Source organism: Felis catus, chromosome A1, assembly GCF_018350175.1.
Source record: "Felis catus isolate Fca126 chromosome A1, F.catus_Fca126_mat1.0, whole genome shotgun sequence".
NCBI classification, from domain to species: Eukaryota; Metazoa; Chordata; class Mammalia; order Carnivora; family Felidae; genus Felis; species Felis catus.
Genome location: NC_058368.1, coordinates 100,922,014 through 100,940,587, shown reverse-complemented (window position 1 = coordinate 100,940,587; position 18,574 = coordinate 100,922,014). Strand labels below are relative to the sequence as shown.

The 18,574-nt window shown below is 39.6% G+C and overlaps 1 protein-coding gene across 9 annotated transcripts in view; it reads right to left on the bottom strand.

Annotated features, from left to right (window-relative positions):
- The window catches only part of SNX24 (sorting nexin 24), a 179,941-nt gene that overhangs the window by 88,591 nt on the left and 72,776 nt on the right, over window positions 1-18,574 (bottom strand). For all 9 annotated transcript variants that reach the window (XM_045058201.1, XM_045058200.1, XM_045058207.1 and 6 more), the window contains one exon: window positions 933-1,016. In XM_045058201.1, coding sequence (XP_044914136.1) covers window positions 933-1,016 — 84 coding nt within the window. The remainder of the gene's footprint in view (window positions 1-932; window positions 1,017-18,574) is intronic.

Here is an 18,574-nt window from a genome sequence, read left to right as displayed (position 1 = left end):
ATATAGAGTAAGCACACTGTCACATGATTTATGTACTGATAATTTCCAGAACATTTAAGAGGTCTTTAATAAAATTAAAAGAATAGACTCTCTTTCTTAACATATTCAGTTAGTATCTTCCCATCTAACTTCTTAGCTAATAAAGTAACAAAAGTGAAGAAAATGAATTATGGCATACATTTACGTGTGTGTGCATATTCATGCATGTGTTTATATACTCATATATACATATATATACATGTATATACATACACACACACACACACACACACACACACACACATATTAAGGTAATGTCAGCACCCCAAAAATAATTTCTAGCCTGCAAAACATTAAATTTTGTCAGAAAATAAAAAGTATTCACTCTTCTATTCTTTACCATTTCTCCCCAAACTCAGCCATTCCTTTTGAATTCTTGTTTCTTTTATCTCAGACTTTTAATGAAAGGAATCCAAGAACTCGAACGCCAATCTTACAAAGTGGCCTTTACAATTCAAAAGGATCGTGCATGTTCTCCTTTTACGTTTTCCCCAAATGCTCCTGGACACATGTGACATGCATATTACTTTTCCAGATACCTGTAAGTTGATTTTAATAAATTTCTCCCTGTAAAGTCATCATTTGCTTCTTTCTTTCCTTTTTGTAAAGCACATTAAGTGTATTTCATGGATGAAATAAGGCGTCAGTCTTATTCTTTGTGAACCCATAACACCCAAAGAGCTTACACCCTCACATCTATTTATGTAAAAGACCTTAACAGAAAACCCACCTACTCAAAAAGCACACCTTTAAGGGACTGAATAATTTATTTTAAAAGAAAACCTCAGTCATGATAAAAGAAACTGTATTGTCCAGGAACTGTTAATGCTCACAGAAAACACAGTCTTAACCTTACAGCATCTAACATACAAGGAAAAGGGAAAAAAAGTTACCTTTTTGTGCAAGGCATGAAATTCGCTGTACCTTTTTTCAACAAAATGTTTTCTTCCATTCATTAGTACTTCTATCTTAAACACCTAAAGAAAAGAAATTTAAAAAAAGATTAATTCCACCAGTTCAAACCCCTCAGGTGTCTGATGTGGTAAGTTTGTGACCATGATATATTTCATCCCTTTAATTACAGTAGCTGAGCCCCCAAAACCCAGAAGGCTCAGGAGACCCTGGTCCAACAGCACTGATTAATGAGCATTCCAGCCAAATGCTTTAGTTAGTACCAAGTGAGGTCTCCCTGTAACGTGTCTAAAAACAACAGAAACTTAAATGCATTCGGATGCTCCTTAAACTTTTTAAATCAGAGCACATTCCTCCCTTAAAATTATTTCACCAATGAGTATGATGGTATTGAAACAAATTGTCTGACAACAGTGAGAGTCTGGCAGACACAGCAGGCTGGAGCATTCCATTACGGGTGGGTATTTCGACGCCCGGCCATGCTGTGTCACCTAGAAGACAATCAGGCAAACGGCAGTGCATTTTAGGTTAATTTCTTCCTAAGCTGCATATTCATCTCTAGCCTCAGCTGGGCTTATTCCGCTGTTTGCAAAACAGGGAAAACGTAGTAAAGGCTCATTTTCCCTGCATGATGCCAGTGACAGCTTGCGTTCCTACCTCCAGAAGGTTGAAAGGCCAGAAGAAAAGGCTCTCTGGGTGCGCTAATTAGTAGGCACTAACATGACATTTTCTTGATTCTTAGGTCATTGGGGTCAAGACTGGGAACAAGGGATGAGAGATATTGTGAAATCCTCATGAAAACACAATGTTAAGGTGGGGTGGGGGAAGGATGCTTGGCAAGAATGGAAGAGAAGGTGATATGTTATTTTCAAGAGTTTGTCTTGAACTCCCGTTCTGCTGAGCGAGATGTGGTCAACACCAAGATGAAGGAACACGGTTCAATTACTTAGTAAGCCTAATTTCCTCTTTCAGTCACCCTTCTGGAAAAAGCTAAACTTGAGGTCACAAGACACGAAAGAGTGTTAAAAGCATGCTTACTTTAACCCTAAAGAAAACTACTTAACGGTAGCACATGAAATATGAGGTCACAATGCTGTGATTATGAACTCAGATCCCCTCTGGCTCTGTATTTCTACCTTATATGTATTACTTATTTGAAAAGACAAAATTAAATCACCAAACATAAAATATTTGTATATTTGTACTTCTTCGAATCAGAAACAAAGTCGTCTGTTCTTTGACTCCGTTTAAGAAACGTGCTTTTATCAAGCAAATGGTAAATATTTATGAATTTAATCAATATTTTATACTAACATTTGGTTTTTCAGGAAACCTCCCCAAATATACTTTTCTTTGGTCAATTAGTGAAAATAGAAACTATTTTCTTCTCAAAACATATCCATATGCTTCAAAGTCTCATATATATATATTTTTTTTTTAGAAAAAAAAATTGGTCACTAATTCAATAAAGAAAATTCTTTTCCTTCAAAGATGCTGCCAAGAATCCGATGAGGAATACACCCTGAGAAACACAAACAAAAGAAGCACAGCTCCCATGTCCGGGCTTGGTTAATAGGATGCAGAATCCCTTTCTAGTGTCGGGTCCCAGAGTTAAAGCAGGACAGTGTGGAGGCAATAAAAGTAGTTTCCATCTGCTGAACTGCATGAGACAATTGAAGTTATATTCTGAGTCCAGTTCCATGAGGCTTCATCGCAAAACCTACCATGGTAGATAAAGAACGGAGGGGTTGGTGGAGGGAGGTGGGTGGGGGGTGGGCACTAAGGAGGGCACTTGTGATGAGCACTGGGTGTTGTATGGAAGTGATGAATCACTGTATTTTACTCCTGAAACCAGTATTGCACTGTATGTTAACTAAACAGCACGTAAACAAAAATTTGAACACCCAAACCAAAAAATACCACTTGAATTGGCATGTTTGCTGCTGGATACACAGAAGGAGAGTGTTGAAGACTCAGAAAGGCTCAACCTACTGGGTCAGCCCTCAGGGTCACCCCTCTTGAAGGCCAGGGATAAGACACATCACACAGTGGCTGCCTCATGGAATGTCATCCCTTCTATCGACCAGATGGCTCCATTACCAAGTTCCACAGTTACTTTTCAGTCAGTCAGTTCAGGGGGGCGTGAGGGTGTGGGTGGGTGGCAGGGCGGGTGGACATACACACACACACACACACACACACAGACACACAGACACCGTGTGTGGTACATTTTCACGCCAATATTTTTACCATGTTGCCATTTAAAAAACGTACAATATACCTAATATCGTTAGGGGTTTTTCTTTTAAATTCTGGGAAAATATCTTGGAAAGGAAGTTGGTTAATCAGAATTTCCAGGATGATGTGAAGAAATGGCATCAATGTCATAAATCTTATTTTTCTGCGGGTGCCTGGGTAGCTAAGTCAGTTGAGCATCCGACGTGGGCTCAGGTCATGGTGTTGTGGTTTGTGAGTTGGAGTCCTGGGTCGGGCACTGTGCTGACAGCTGGGAACCTGGAGCCTGCGTGGGATTCTGTGTCTCCCTCTCTCTCTGCCCTTCCCCCACTTGCAGGTGTGTGTGTGTGTGTGTGTGTGTGTGTGTGTGTGTCTGTCTGTGTGTGCATGCATAACTATCTCTGAAAAATTAACATTAAAAAAAATGTATTTAATCTTATTTTCTTGAAATCCATGGCAGCATCCCCCCACCCCACTCCTTTTTTTTAAGAGTTTCTGATACATGTTGTCCCTGCTGCCTGGAAAATCTTTTTCCCTGCTTTGTTTTCCTGGCAAACTCCTCAAGGCTGTTACCTGCCTCTAGGGTTGGGACAGCACAGGCAGAGGCTGGGAAAGCAAAAGCGCAGGATTTGTTTGATTCACTCATGTGTTTAGCAGATATTTACTGAGGGGCTTGAGGGGCTACAATGTACCCAGGGGTTGCTCTAGGCTCTGAGGATTCAGCAGTGAACAAAAGGGACAGGAGCTCAGGCTTCATGGCACATACAGCCCATCTGGGGAGGAAGGCTGACTATAAACACATGAATGAATATGGTGAAGTCAGGAAATAAGCACGTGAAGAACAAGGCATCAGGGTAATGAGACACAACTGAACAGGGTGCTGTTTCAGACAGCATGCTCTGAGAAAGGTGAGAGCTACAGCATCTGGAGAGAAATACCAGGAAAAAGGTGAATGTGGCTGCCTCTGGAATTTCAGACTAGGAGTAGGTGGACAAGGACTTTTTTTTTTTTAATTTCTGCTTAAAAATTAAAAAAAAAATTGTTTTTAATGTTTACTTTTGAGAGAGCCGAAGCGAGTGAGGGGGAGAGAGAGAGAGAGAGAGAGAGAGAGAGAGAGAGAGAGAGAGACCCAGAATCCAAAGCAGGCTCCAGGCTCTCAGCTGTCAGCACAGAGCCCAACACAGGGCTCGAAGTCACAAACCATGAGATCACGACCTGAGCCAAAGTCAGACGCTTAACTGACTGAGCCACCCGGGCGCCTCTCCCGCAATTTTTTAAAGTTAAAGTCTAGGGCAGGGTGATTTCCACTTCTGTTCAAGATGGCGTAACAGGGAGTAGATTGACCCTCCCATGTAGAACAACTCAAAACTGGGCAAAATATGTGGAAAGGATGGCTCTCAAGACATTAGACATGAGGAAATGAAGAAAAGTGAGACACAAAAGAAACAAAAAGGAGCCCTATGGATACCCCAAACAGAGCCCTGAGGTCCCCTGAGTTAGGGTGCAGTTGGTGGGTGTGAGGGGAAGCAAGTTCTGAGGACAGGATGCTGGACAAGAGTGAGGTGCACAGAGAGGACTCCGGTGACCTGCCAGTGGTCTCTCCCTCCAACATTCAGCTGAATCCTCCCCAACACAAGGGATTGGACACGTTTACCAAAGGATGGGAAGACACAGTGCTCAGAGCTGACAGACAACTGGGCATACAGCCTGTCCCCAAGCGTCAGGGTAGAAAACCTCATAATTCATGAGGCACTAGTTAGAGTTCTCAAAAAGGTCTTGCCTCAGCAGGGGACAAAATTAACTGTAGACTAAAGGCTCTTTTAGTGCAGCATTAAAAAACAAACAAATAAAACAAACAAACAAAAATCCCAAAAAACAACATTAAAGGCAATGCCTAGAGAGTACGAACTGTTTCCAAGTAACTTAACCACATGCCAAGACAAAGCTCAAGAATATTTTTAGGAATATAAAAATACTAGTACCCAACAAGATAAAATTTACAGTGCCTGGCATCCAATCAAAAAGAAGCAGGAAGATACAATCATAATAAGAAAAACCAATCAAGAGAAATTGATGTAGAAATGACAAAGATGATAAAATTAGTAGACAAACGGATTAAAATCATTATTATAAGGTAATTTCTTACACTTAAGTATCCAAAGGAAAGGTTGACCATATCCATGGAAGATAATAAAAACACACACAGCAAGTCTGGGTCCCACTGATGAAATCAACAATGTCTGTGATTATCACAAAAATACAATGGATGGGATTTACAGCAGATTAGATATAGCAAAAGAAAAGGTAAGTGATCTTAAAGATCCACCAACAGCAACTATGCCAAATGAAAACGAGAAGGGGAAAAAAACTAAAAAACAAACAAAGCTTCAGGAAACCATGAAACATCCTGAAACAGCAGAATGTATGTATACTTGGAGTCCCCACAGAAGAGGAGAGAGAGGAGACAGGGCTGATGGAAAAGACAAATGAATTTAAAGAAATCACGACCAAAAATGTTCCAAATTGGATGGAAACTATAGCCCCAAAGACCCAACAAGATCAATGGATCCAACTACAAGAAACATGTGAAAAATAAAAACTCTAAGGCAAATCATAACCAAATTCTTTAAACCCAGTAAGAAACAGAAAATCTGAAAAGCAGCCAGAGGAAAAAAAAGGGACATTAAGTAGAAAAGAAAGGTCAGTCTGATACCAAATTTCTCAAGTATTTCTATAAATAACCAAATAAGAGTGATTCAATGCATATATACTCATGTTTTTAAACATCATAGAAATATGTGCTACGTGAAGACACCTGGCAGGGACAGGAATGGTGGTGTCCTGAGGTCTTTACCCTCAACTATTTGGAGGCTGTGCCCCTGTCAATGGAATCAGACCAATGATCTATATAAAAAGCATACAACTCTGCAGAGTACAAGGTGCTTTTTTTATATTACCTCCTCCTACCAGGTTCTGTGCTCACACTACCCCCTCGATCTCTTTATACTGTGGTTCCAAATGTTAGCTTGTATGGTTTTTTCTAAAAAACACACACACACAAAAAAAATGTACTGATGGGGGAAAAGTTTCAAAAAGTTCAGACTGTAAACTTAAAAGCAGAAGTTTCTTACAGAAGAGACTTGTATAAGTCCTTGCCAATCCAAGAGGGATCTCAAATGTCCGCATACATATAAGCTCTGTAGGTACCCATGTATATAGAAGTTGTTTTATTCTCTTACACACTGGAGCCCCATCACACAGTTGTACTACTTCTACTATTTTTATTTTTTACCTTATTTATTTAATACATGTTGAACATCTTATCAGCACATTTTGAAATACCTAATTCTCTAATGGCTACATAGTACTCCTACGTATAACTGTTACCATACTTTAATTAGGACTCTGAGGTAGATACTAAGTTACGTAAGTACTAAGGTACTAAGTTACAGTACAAGTTACTGTACTATTCTGTCCCATATTTATTGTGTTTATATATGTATATGTTTATATATGTGTGTCTATATGCATGTTTATGCAGTTGACCCTTGAACAGTGCAGGGGCTAGGGGAACCAGCCCTCTCCACCCCCCATGCAGTGAAAAACCTTATATAACTTCTGATTCCCCCAAGCTTAACTACGAATGGCCTACTGTTGACTAGAAGCCTTCCTGATAACACAGTTGATTAACACATATTCTGTATGTTATGTGTACATTATACACTGTATTCTTATAATAAAGTAAGCTAGAGAAAAGAATATGTTAAGAAAATCATAAAAAAGAACAAATATGTTTAAAGTACTATACTATATTTATTAAAAAAAAATCCAGATATAAGTGGACCCATAGTTCAGACCCATGTTGCTCAAGGGCCAGCAGTATACATTTAGGTATATATGTGTGTGTGTGTGTATATATATATATATATATATATATATATATATATAAAATAATGTATATATTATATATGTACCTATACACGTACATATATTATATATTATACATATTATATATAACATAATATATACAATGTATGCATTATATGTGTATCTATATTATAAATGTGTTATATAACATTATACAATCCATATTATATGTATATGTGTATATTATATATGTACACATGTATGTACATATGGAATATACGTATATTTTATAACATATGTACATATATTTTATATGTATTAATATATTCCTTATTTCGGTAAACAGACTTACACACAGAGATGAACACAAGATAAATTACCAAAAATTTTGCCAAATTTGCCCCCACTTATATTTACTAAGTTACAAACCTGCTAAAAAGATATGGAATATATGGAATACATATAATACATATATATATATTATATGTACATATATAGAGAATATGGAATACGTAGATACAACTTTAAAGACACTATTTCCATTCCTAAGTATGGTATGATTACATGTTACAGGCAATTTTCTTCCTTTGTGATAGTATCTCTGAAATTAAACTGAAGTCAAGGATAAAATATTTCAAAATTTGGGTGTACACCCGATTTTCCAGGAACTTATTTTAAGAAATAAAATAAACTTTGGCACAAAAAGAGACACATAGACCAATGGAATAGAATAGAAACCCCAGAACCAGACCCACAAACGTATGGCCAACTAATCTTTGACAAAGCAGGAAAGAACATCCAATGGAAAAAGACAGTGTCTTTAACAAATGGTGCTGGGAGAACTGGACAGCAACATGCAGAAGGATGAAACTAGACCACTTTCTCACACCATTCACAAAAATAAACTCAAAATGGATAAAGGACCTGAATGTGAGACAGGAAACCATCAAAACCCTAGAGGAGAAAGCAGGAAAAGACCTCTCTGACCTCAGTCGTAGCAATTTCTTACCTGACACATCCCCAAAGGCAAGGGAATTAAAAGCAAAAATGAACTACTGGGACCTTATGAAGATAAAAAGCTTCTGCACAGCAAAGGAAACAACCAACAAAACTAAAAGGCAACCAACAGAATGAGAAAAGATACTTGCAAATGACATATCGGACAAAGGGCTAGTATCCAAAATCTATAAAGAGCTCACCAAACTCCACACCCAAAAAACAAATAACCCAGTGAAGAAATGGGTGGAAAACATGAATAGACATTTCTCTAAAGAAGACATCTGAATGGCCAACAGGCACATGAAAAGATGCTCAACGTCACTCCTCATCAAGGAAATACAAATTAAAACCACACTCAGGTATCACCTCACGCCAGTCAGAGTGGCCAAAATGAACAAATCAGGAGACTATAGATGCTGGACATGATGTGGAGAAACGGGAACCCTCTTGCACTCTTGGTGGGAATGCAAATTGGTGCAGCCGCTTTGGAAAACAGTGTGGAGGTTCCTCAGAAAATTAAAAATAGACCTACCCTATGACCCAGCAATGGCACTGCTAGGAATTTACCCAAGGGATACAGGAGTACTGACACATAGGGGCACTTGTACCCCAATGTTTATAGCAGCACTCTCAACAATAGCCAAATTGTGGAAAGAGCCTAAATGTCCATCAACTGATGAACTGATAAAGAAATTGTGGTTTATATACACAATGGAGTACTACAGGGCAATGAGAAAGAACAAAATATGGCCCTTTGTAGCAATGTGGATGGAACTGGAGAGTGTGATGCTAAGTGAAGTAAGTCATACAGAGAAAGACAGATACCATATCGTTTCACTCTAATGTGGATCCTGAGAAATGTAACAGAAACCCATGGGGGAGGGGAAGGAAAAAAAAAAAAAAAGAGGTTAGAGTGGGAGAGAGCCAAAGCATAAGAGACATTAAAAACTGAGAACAAACTGAGGGTTGATGGGGGGTTGGAGGGAGGGGAGGGTGGGGGATGGGTATTGAGGAGGGCACCTTTTGGGATGAGCACTGGGTGTTGTATGGAAACCAATTTGACATAAATTTCATATATTGAAAAAAATAAAAAAAATTAAAAAAAATTAAAAAAAAAGAAATAAAATAAACTTAAGCTAAAGAAAGACTTAACCCATATTCCACATTGAACAGTCTCTTGCCTTCAGAAATTTGTACTCTACAAAGTTATTCACTTCCAATGAAAGCGAAAATAAAGCTTTTCCTTTAACATGCTAAAAGTATCTAATAAATAACTTAAAACCTTCCAAATACAGATGGGGACTGCATACACAAATAAAGCTTACAGCCCAGTGTTCCAAGTTGTCTGGGTTACAAAATTGTTATGCTGAGGGGCTCCTGGGTGGCTCAGTCAGTTAAGCATCAAACTTGGGCTCAGGTCATGATCTTACAGTTTGTGAGTTCAAGCCCCACGTCGGGCTCTGTGCTGACAGCTCAGAGCGTGGAGCGTGCTTCGGATTCTGTGTCTCCTTCTCTCTCTGCCCTCCCCCACTTGTGCTCTGTCTCTCAAAAATATATAAATGTAAAAAAAAATAATAAAAATTGTTATGCTGAGAACATGAGATACACACAAACGGCAAGTACCTGTTTCAATTATGACTTTTCTTATATATGTTTTAATACTTGCTCAGTTAGAAAAACATGCCCAAATATTAACTCAGGGTTGAAGTCAACTCTGGGTATGAAATATTTTTTTAATGTTTCATTATTTATTTTTAGAGAGAGATTATATGTGTGAACAGGGCAGGAACAGAGATAGAGGGAGAGAGAGAATCCCAAACAAGCTCCACACTGTCAGTGCAGAGCCCGATGAGGGGCTTGATCTCATGAACCATGAGATTATGACCTGAACCAAAATCGATAGTCTGACACTTAACCAACTGTGCCACCCAGATGCTCTGAAATATTCTCTTTCTTGACTTGAATGAGCAAGAAAGAAAAATAAATTTAAGCTTTCTTTTTTTAATGTTTATTTTTGAGAGAGACAGAGACAGAGTATGAGTTGGGGAGGAGCAGAAAGAGAGGGAGCCACAGAATCCAAAGCAGGCTCCAGGCTCTGAGCTGTCAGCACAGAGCCCGATGCAGGGTGAACTCACGCACAGCCAAGTCACGACCTAAGATGAAGTCGGACACAACCGGCACCCCAAGAAGGATAAAATTTAAAAGGTTGTTATTAACTTTAAAAAATGACATCTCTAAAAAAGCCATTAATTGTGTGCCTGTTGGGGGCCTGGCTTATAGCAGGTATGAATTCACCCGACAGTTTTTTATGAGTGAAAGATGGTACTAAACCCTCTAATTATAAATGACTATGATATTCAATGACTAAGTACACAATTCAATAATGCTTGTGTAAAAATTTAATTTGTTCTTATTCTGAAACTTCAATCATATTTCCTCTAAGATGCCACAGTAATGAAGTGATAGACATTATTAATTTAATTGTACTATATTTGGCTGCAGAAAACTGCTAATAACTGTCCTCATGCCTTTGAAAATATGTAAATTTCATACATTTTAAAGTATTTTGAGATAAAGATGCAGTTTCAAATAAACTACTGCTTAAGGAATAAGAAGAATTCTCTAAATAATTGCCACTATCAAACAGTGCTGTAAGAGTTGGGCATAAGTAAATGTGTGTGTGTAGTTTTTAAATACAATGCTTCATGGGGCGCCTGGGTGGCGCAGTCGGTTAAGCGTCCAACTATAGCCAGGTCACGATCTCGCGGTCCGTGAGTTCAAGCCCCGCGTCAGGCTCTGGGCCGATGGCTCAGAGCCTGGAGCCTGTTTCCGATTCTGTGTCTCCCTCTCTCTCTGCCCCTCCCCCGTTCATGCTCTGTCTCTCTCTGTCCCAAAAATAAATAAACGTTAAAAAAAAAAAAAAAAAAAAGAAACTTAAATACAATGCTTCTTGAGGCCCCTGGGTGGCTCGGTAGGTTGAGCAACCAACTTCGGCTTGGGTCATGATCTCACGGTCTGTGCGTTCAAGCCCCTCATCGGGCTCTGTGCTGACAGCTCAGAGCCTGGAGCCTGCTTCAGATTCTGTTGTCTCCCTCTCTCTCTGCCCCTCCCCCACTCATGCTCTGTCTCTGTCTCAGAAATAAATAAGCAGACATTAAAAAAAATTTTTTAAACATGATGCTTCTTTGCAAAGAAAACTCATGATACCAAAAAGCCCCCCCCATAAGAAAAATCTCCAAAGAAAGAAGAAAAAATAAAAACACAAGCAAAATTACAGCAAAAGCAAATATCAAATCAAAGGAAGCCTAAGTTTCCTAAGTTGGGAAGATCAAAAGAAATGACCATATCCCAGAGAAAAATAAGGCAGTTACCTACTCTGGATTATTATTATTTTTTAACGTTTTATTTTTTTTGAGAGAGAGACAGAAAGAGAGAGACAGAGCATGAGCTGGGAAAGGTCAGAGAGAGAGGGAGACACAGAATCCAAAGCAGGCTCCAGGCTGTGAGCTGTCAGCACAGAGCCCACACAGAGCTTGAACCCAGAGACCCAAGATCTTGACCTGAGCCAAAGTCAGACGCATTATTATTCACATGAAAAGGCACAAAAAGGCCATCTTAGCTGTGAGCAAACTCAGAAAACAAACGGCCCACCCATACTTTTTGAAAAAATTAATGAAGATGTAGAATTGTCAGGGCGCCTGGGTGGCTCAGTCAGTTAAGCGTCTGACTTCGGCTCAGGTCATGATCTCATGGTTTGTGGGTTCGAGCCCCACGTCGTGATCTGTGCTGACAGCTCGGAGCCTGGAGCCTGCTTTGGATTCTGTGTCTCCCTCTTTCTCTGCCCCTCCCTACTCGTGCTCTGTCTCTATCTCTCTCTCTCTCAAAAATAAAAAAAAATTAGGAAAAAAAATCTGTAGAATTGTCAAGGGATAGATGAATCAAAACTAAGAACTCAAAAATATATGAAAGTAATTTATTTTTATATATTTAATATATATAATTATTTTTATGCATTTATAGTTAATATAGTTTTAAATATATGTAACATATTTAAAATTTTTAAAATATAATTTATATTTGATGTATAAAATAGATAATATATAATAAAATAACAAATACACATCAAAGTATATATCAAAAAATATGTCAAAAGTAATATAAAAGGCCAGCCATTGTTTTTGTCATCATCAGAGCCTATGATCCATGGACATAGTAAATGAATGTAGAGATAGGCAACATTATAAAGTGGCCACTATCCACAGGAGGCTGAGGACTTCTCCAGCAGGAAGCATCATGGTGGCTTCATGGCCACATGGAGACTGCTTTCTCACAAGTTACTTTGTTGCTTGTTTCTACAAAAAAAGCATTTGGGGTTGAAGTACTTGGTACACAGAGAAACAAAAAAGCCTCCAGAAATCCACAGAAAACCCACTGCAAATGTTTAGCGGCATATACCTTCAAAGTTTGATGGCGAATGATCGTTACCACAGAATTCCACATCCAGGCAAATTCTCCACCAAGAAGAAAGTAAAGTGCTCTTTTCAGACACACAGGAGCACTTTATGGATTATGTAGACTCTGATGGGATTTTCTTTGACGTTATTTCTTAAAAACGGAATTTTTTTCAGGCTGCCTGGGTGGCTTAGTCAGTTAAGTGTCCGACTGTTGGTTTGAGTTCAGGTCATGATCTCATGGCTCATGAGTTCAAGCCCTACATCGGGCAGTGCACTGACAGTGTGGGGCCTGCTTAGAATTCTCTCTCTCTGCCTCTCTTGCTCGCTCTCTCTCTCTCAAAATAAATGAATAAACCTGGGGCACCTGGGTGGCTCAGTCGGTTGAGCATCCGACTCTGGTTCAGGTCCTGATTTCACAGTCTGTGAGTTCAAGCCCCGTGTCGTCGGGCTTTATGCTGAGAGTTCAGAGCCTGGAGCCTGCTTCGGATTCAGTGTCTCCCTCTCTCTCTACCCGTCCCCCACTTGCACTCTGTGTGTGTGTGTCTCTCTCACTCAAAAGTAACATTAAAAATTTTTTTAATAAAAATAAATAAACTTAAAAAAATGGAGTTTTTTTCAAGAAAAGCCAAAAAACTTGTGGCCCTAACCTAGAATAAAATGGTGGAGGGGCACCTGGGTGGCTCAGTCAATTAAGTGTCCAACTTCGGCTCAGGTCATGATCTCACAGTTCATGAGTTCAAGTCCTACATTGGGCTTTCTGCGGTCAGCACAGAGCCCACTTCAGATCCTCTGTCCTCTTCTCTCTCTGCCCCTCCCTCTCTCTCTCTCTCTCTCTCTCTCTCTCTCTCTCTTTCTCTTTCTCAAAAATAAATAAACATTGAAAACATTTTTTTAATGGTGGAAAAATCCTAAAAGGGCAGCTCTGTGTTCCCCAAAATATTCAAATTGCAATAAGGAAGCCAGAGGGCTCCAAGAAACATGCTTTCAAGAAGAAAACAGGTATGATGAATATCAATCATAGTTAAGAAGGTTTCAGGATGGTATAAAGTATTTGCCTTTCTCTGCCAAGAAAAAAAAAAAAGGCTGCCTAAAAATTCCAAGAAAACCAACCAGATAAAATGGTATATAATGTAAAGTTCCAAACATAAAGCAAAATAAATATAAAGCAAAATAAACGTAATACGCATGAGATGAAAAAAAGAGTGGCTATTTGAAATAATGTTTAGAACACTCTCCAGTGAGCAGTACAGATTTCATAATTTATAAGAACATTTCATCCTCCACAGTTCCAAACACTTGATTACAAAGTGAAAATATGAACAAATATATGTACACACACATATATAATTATAATACAGGAACATCAACTCTTGTGCTCAGTTTTTAGAATCAATCTATACAACACAATTCTTTTTACAGAACGGACTATAAATACTTTTTGTCAGTATAAAAAGTAATGGCATAACCAGCAGAAAATAAGAGGTGAATGGGGAAGGAAACCAAATAGGGTCGAAATTATTTTCATCTTATATCACTGGTAATCAAAGGATACTGCTAAAAATTGGTGGGTGAAGAAAATGGCTCAAGTTACGTTTATTATGTTTAATAAATATAAGTCATGATACTGATTTTTTAATAATGAGATTAAAATCATACACATAGTAGAAACTGAGTATGGAGGGGAGGTACGACAGGGGTGGGTGAACTCAGTTCCTATTTCAAAGTGGAGGGACACTAGAGATTTTCTAAGATTCAGACATCAAGAAATAGAGCTTTGAATATATTATTCAGAGTCTGGGTGCTTAAAACAAATCAGCAACCTTTCAACTAACTTATGGTTCTGGAAGGTATTAGACACATTTCGTTTTTCCTTTTACACGTTCATATAGTATTGGAAGTTTTTCTGTGTATAAACATTACTTTCAGATATCCTAAGAATGACAAAGTCTCTGCTAAATGTTTTAGTTTTAAATCTCTCTGGTTGTAAAGGGAAGGTTTTTCTTCAGTTTGCCAGTGTTTATAGAATTACAGGTTTTCAAAGAATTTATTTTTAAGCAATCTCTACACCCAACGTGGGGCTTGAACTCACAACCCTGAGATCAAGAGCTGCACGTTCCACAGACTGAGCCAGCCAGGCACCCCTAGAATTACAGGTTTTCAGTGTCAACCCTAGTACTGACTAATTTTAGCTGCAGCTCCCTGATTATTTGATTATGAGGTCTTCATTTTTCTTTTCCTCTTAAGCTGTATCTATATGCCATAAATCCAATCAGTCAATTCAGGGTGAGGGGAAAAATGCACTCAAATACATCACGTCATTACATGTTGATTGGCTAACATAGTTTTTCATTAGTTTCAACGGCATATAATTTTGACTTAGACTCTGTGAAAAGGAAATAGTGCTGGTCCTTTGCTTACCTGAATTGTTGTGGCAATGCATCAAATATGGTGGTAAACAATGAAGCATCCTGAAAGACAGATGCTTTATGAGCTTTATTTGTTCTCTTTTGTAACCTGCTTTGCAGGAATGCAAGCAGATACCTTTTATCTGCACTACTTTCTAACTTGTGCCAATCTCTAAACACCCTGGAGCCATAGTATCTCCGTTAATAAAACAGGAATGACAAAATGATGTCGAATTATATTCGTTTGTTGGCTAATAAACGTCTTGGTGCTCTGTAAGATGCTCTGAAATGGAACAGGCAATTGCTAATTATGAAGTGGGCAACAAAGTGTCCAGCAGGAAGCACACGATGGTTTCTAGGAGCATGTAGGCCAGCCTTCCTCACAGGCTGCTTGGGGAAGAGATCTGTGCCTCAAAGAGCTTGTCATAGAGCAGAACAAAAAGAATCTATCATTCTTCTCCCAAATTACTCATCTGTAAACTGCCTCGCCTCATCACAAGCTCATGGCTTCTGCAAAAAGCAACTCTTCGATCTGCCTCCAACCCATCAACCCATCCTGTTCTCCACAGCTTTCCCAAGCCAATGACAGCCAATGCCTTCCTAAATCCTCCCTCACCCAGGCACCAACTACACAGAGCAGGCTCACCTACCCTAGGGCTTATGCTTCCAAGGGAGGCCCTCCAGGCCAAGGAGTCCCATCCTAGCTTCCATCCAGCCTCCATTCCAGTGCCTTCCAGAATTTTAGGCATCGCTGTCTTCCATACCTTCCCCTTAAACAGACTATCTACATGGTACAATATTATTACTCTTTTTAAATGTTTATTCACTTTTGAGAGAGACAGACAGACAGAGTGTGAGTAGGGAAAGAGCAGAGAGAGAGGGAGACACAGAATCCAAAGCAGGCCCCAGGCTCTGAGCTGTCAGCACAGAGCCCGACGCAGGGCTTGAACTCACGGACTGCGAGATCATGACCTGTGCTGAAGTCGGACACTTAAACGACTGAGCCACCCAGGCACCCCAGCATAATCATATTACTTAAAGTGCAGTCACACTCTCTAAGTTTCGCCACCTGTATTCCTATTGACGTCATATAATATGTATTATATGCCCCAAACAAACTGGACTTTTTCTAAGGAGAAAATCATCACCAAAAAGAACCTACCACAATGTCGTAAGAAAGCATTTGCAATATATACTAGTTAGAAAAGCAGGAGAAAATATTTTATCCATACAAAGCTGCTGACTCTCAAATCTGCAGAACAAATGACAAAGGAAATCAAAATGATGCCAGAGTGGTTGAATTACAAATTATCATGATTTTCCCTGCAATCTGCATTTTTCTTGATAGCATGCATATATTATTTTTACAATGAGAAGACAAATTTAATCTACTTTCTGCCTTCTTAAGTCCTACTGGGGTAAATGTAATAAATGATTATTATTCAATTTTTTAACACGAACATCAAGCTCTTACAAAATTCATTTAATGAATTTCCCCAGATATTTACTGTGCATCTCTACATGCCAAGCCCTTCACTATGCTCTATATTAAGAACAAAGGCAGGGGCGCCTGGGTGGCGCAGTCGGTTGAGCGTCCGACTTCAGCCAGGTCACGATCTCGCGGTCCGTGAGTTCGAGCCCCGCGTCAGGCTCTGGGCTGATGGCTCCGAGCCTGGAGCCTGCTTCCGATTCTGTGTCTCCCTCTCTCTCTGCCCCTCGTCCGTTCATGCTCTGTCTCTCTCTGTCCCAAAAATAAATAAAAAACGTTGAAAAAAAATAAATACTATTAAAAAAAAAAAAAAAGAACAAAGGCGGCAGCAGCTAACCTTTTTTAAATTGTCGCTATTTATTTATTTTTAAATAGGCTCCACTCCCCATGCGGGCTTGAACTCATGACCCTGAGATTAAGAGTTGCAGGCTCTACAGACTGAGCCAGCCAGGCGACCCTACCATTTTTTGAGTGCTTCCTATGTATTCTGCAGTGTTCCAGGCACTTTCATTTATTAACTGGTTTAATCCACACAAAACCCTATGAGGTAAGTAGGTACCAGTATTATTCCCACTCCATATATGAGGAAACCAAGCCACAAAGAGGCCCAGAGCTTAAAGACACAGAACTAGGAATGGATTTATAAACTCAGACAGTCTGAGTTCCAAAGCCCACAATCCATTAACTACAGAAACAGTGGTGAGCCAAACCCATCATTCTAGCCTTTGTGGTGCCTACATAGAAGAAAGAGTCAAATTAAGTAGTCAAAACAATATATAATTATGAGGTATGATACAAACTATAAAAGAAAAGTATAAAAACCTATGTGAGCTATACTCAATATAAAAATGCTTATTTTTATTTTATTTTTAATTTAATGTTAAATTTTTAAAAATGTTTATTCATTTTTGAGAGAGAGAGAGAGAGAGAGAGAGAGAGAGAGAGCAAGAAAGAGCAGGGGAGGGGAAGAGAGAGAAGAAGACACAGAATCTGACGCAGGCTCAGGCTCTGAGCTGAGAGCAGAGAGCTCAGTGTGGGACTCGAACTCATGAGCCGTGAATCATGACCTGAGCCGAAGTTGGACAGTTAACCAATTGTGCTACCCAGACATCTCTAAAATGCTTATTTAAAAAAAAAAAAAACAACTATGTACATAAGGGAAGACAAGATTTGCTCTCTGGAATCAGGGAAGGTTTCTTTCAAGAGCTGATGTTTCCGAAAAGACCTACGGTAAAGGTAGGCAAAGAGGAAGGGCAAGCACGAGGCAGACCATGTGCAAAGGTCCCAAGGCAGCAGGTGAGAGGAGGCAGAAGCTGAGTGTAGGGCACTCATCCTGGAAGCCTAGCACCTCTTTAAGAGGCTGGAAAGCAGACAAACAGTAAACTCAAAGGCTCAACAAGAACAATTACCTAGTGCATAGGGCTTAGTTCTACTCTCTGGAAAAGAAACTGTGAACAAGAGGAAGATCAAAAGCTTATTTACATTTGAATGGAAGGGAGACAAAGACAATCACATAAGTAAATGCATATTAGCTGATAAGTGCTACAGAGGCCAAAGAAATCAGGATAATGAGGACAGAGAGGGCCTGGATGGGGGTGGGTATGGCTGTGATATAGGGTGGTCAGGAATGGTCTGACCAAGAAAGTCATATGAGAGCAGAGACCTTGTATTAGTTTCCTACTCGTACTGCACAAACACAAAGTGCCATTTCTTCTGTCACAGCTCTGTGGGCGAGGAGGGCAGTGTGGCTGGCGGCCTTCTCTGCCTCACGTTCATGGGGCTAAAATCAAGGTACTGGTGGGGCGGTGTTCCCTTCGATGGCTCACTGGGAGAAAAGGTTTCCGTCTCTTGTGGGTCTAAGACTGTGGTCCCCGTTTCCAGGCAGCTGTAGCACTGGGGGCCCCGTTTCCTTGCACTTGTAGAATGGTGGTCCCCTTTTCCTCACTGGCTGTCAGCCTAGTACATGGCTCCCACCTTCTAGAGGCTGCCTGTGATCTTTGGTTTATGGCCCGCTTTCTCCATCTTCAAAACCAGCCAAGCAGTCCTTCTCATGTGACACTTCTCTTACCTGCTTTCCTGCATTCTCTTCCACTTTTAAGGACTCAGGTGATTATACTGGGCTCACTGAGAAAATACAAAATAGCCTCGATGACTCAAGGTCCTTAACCTTAATC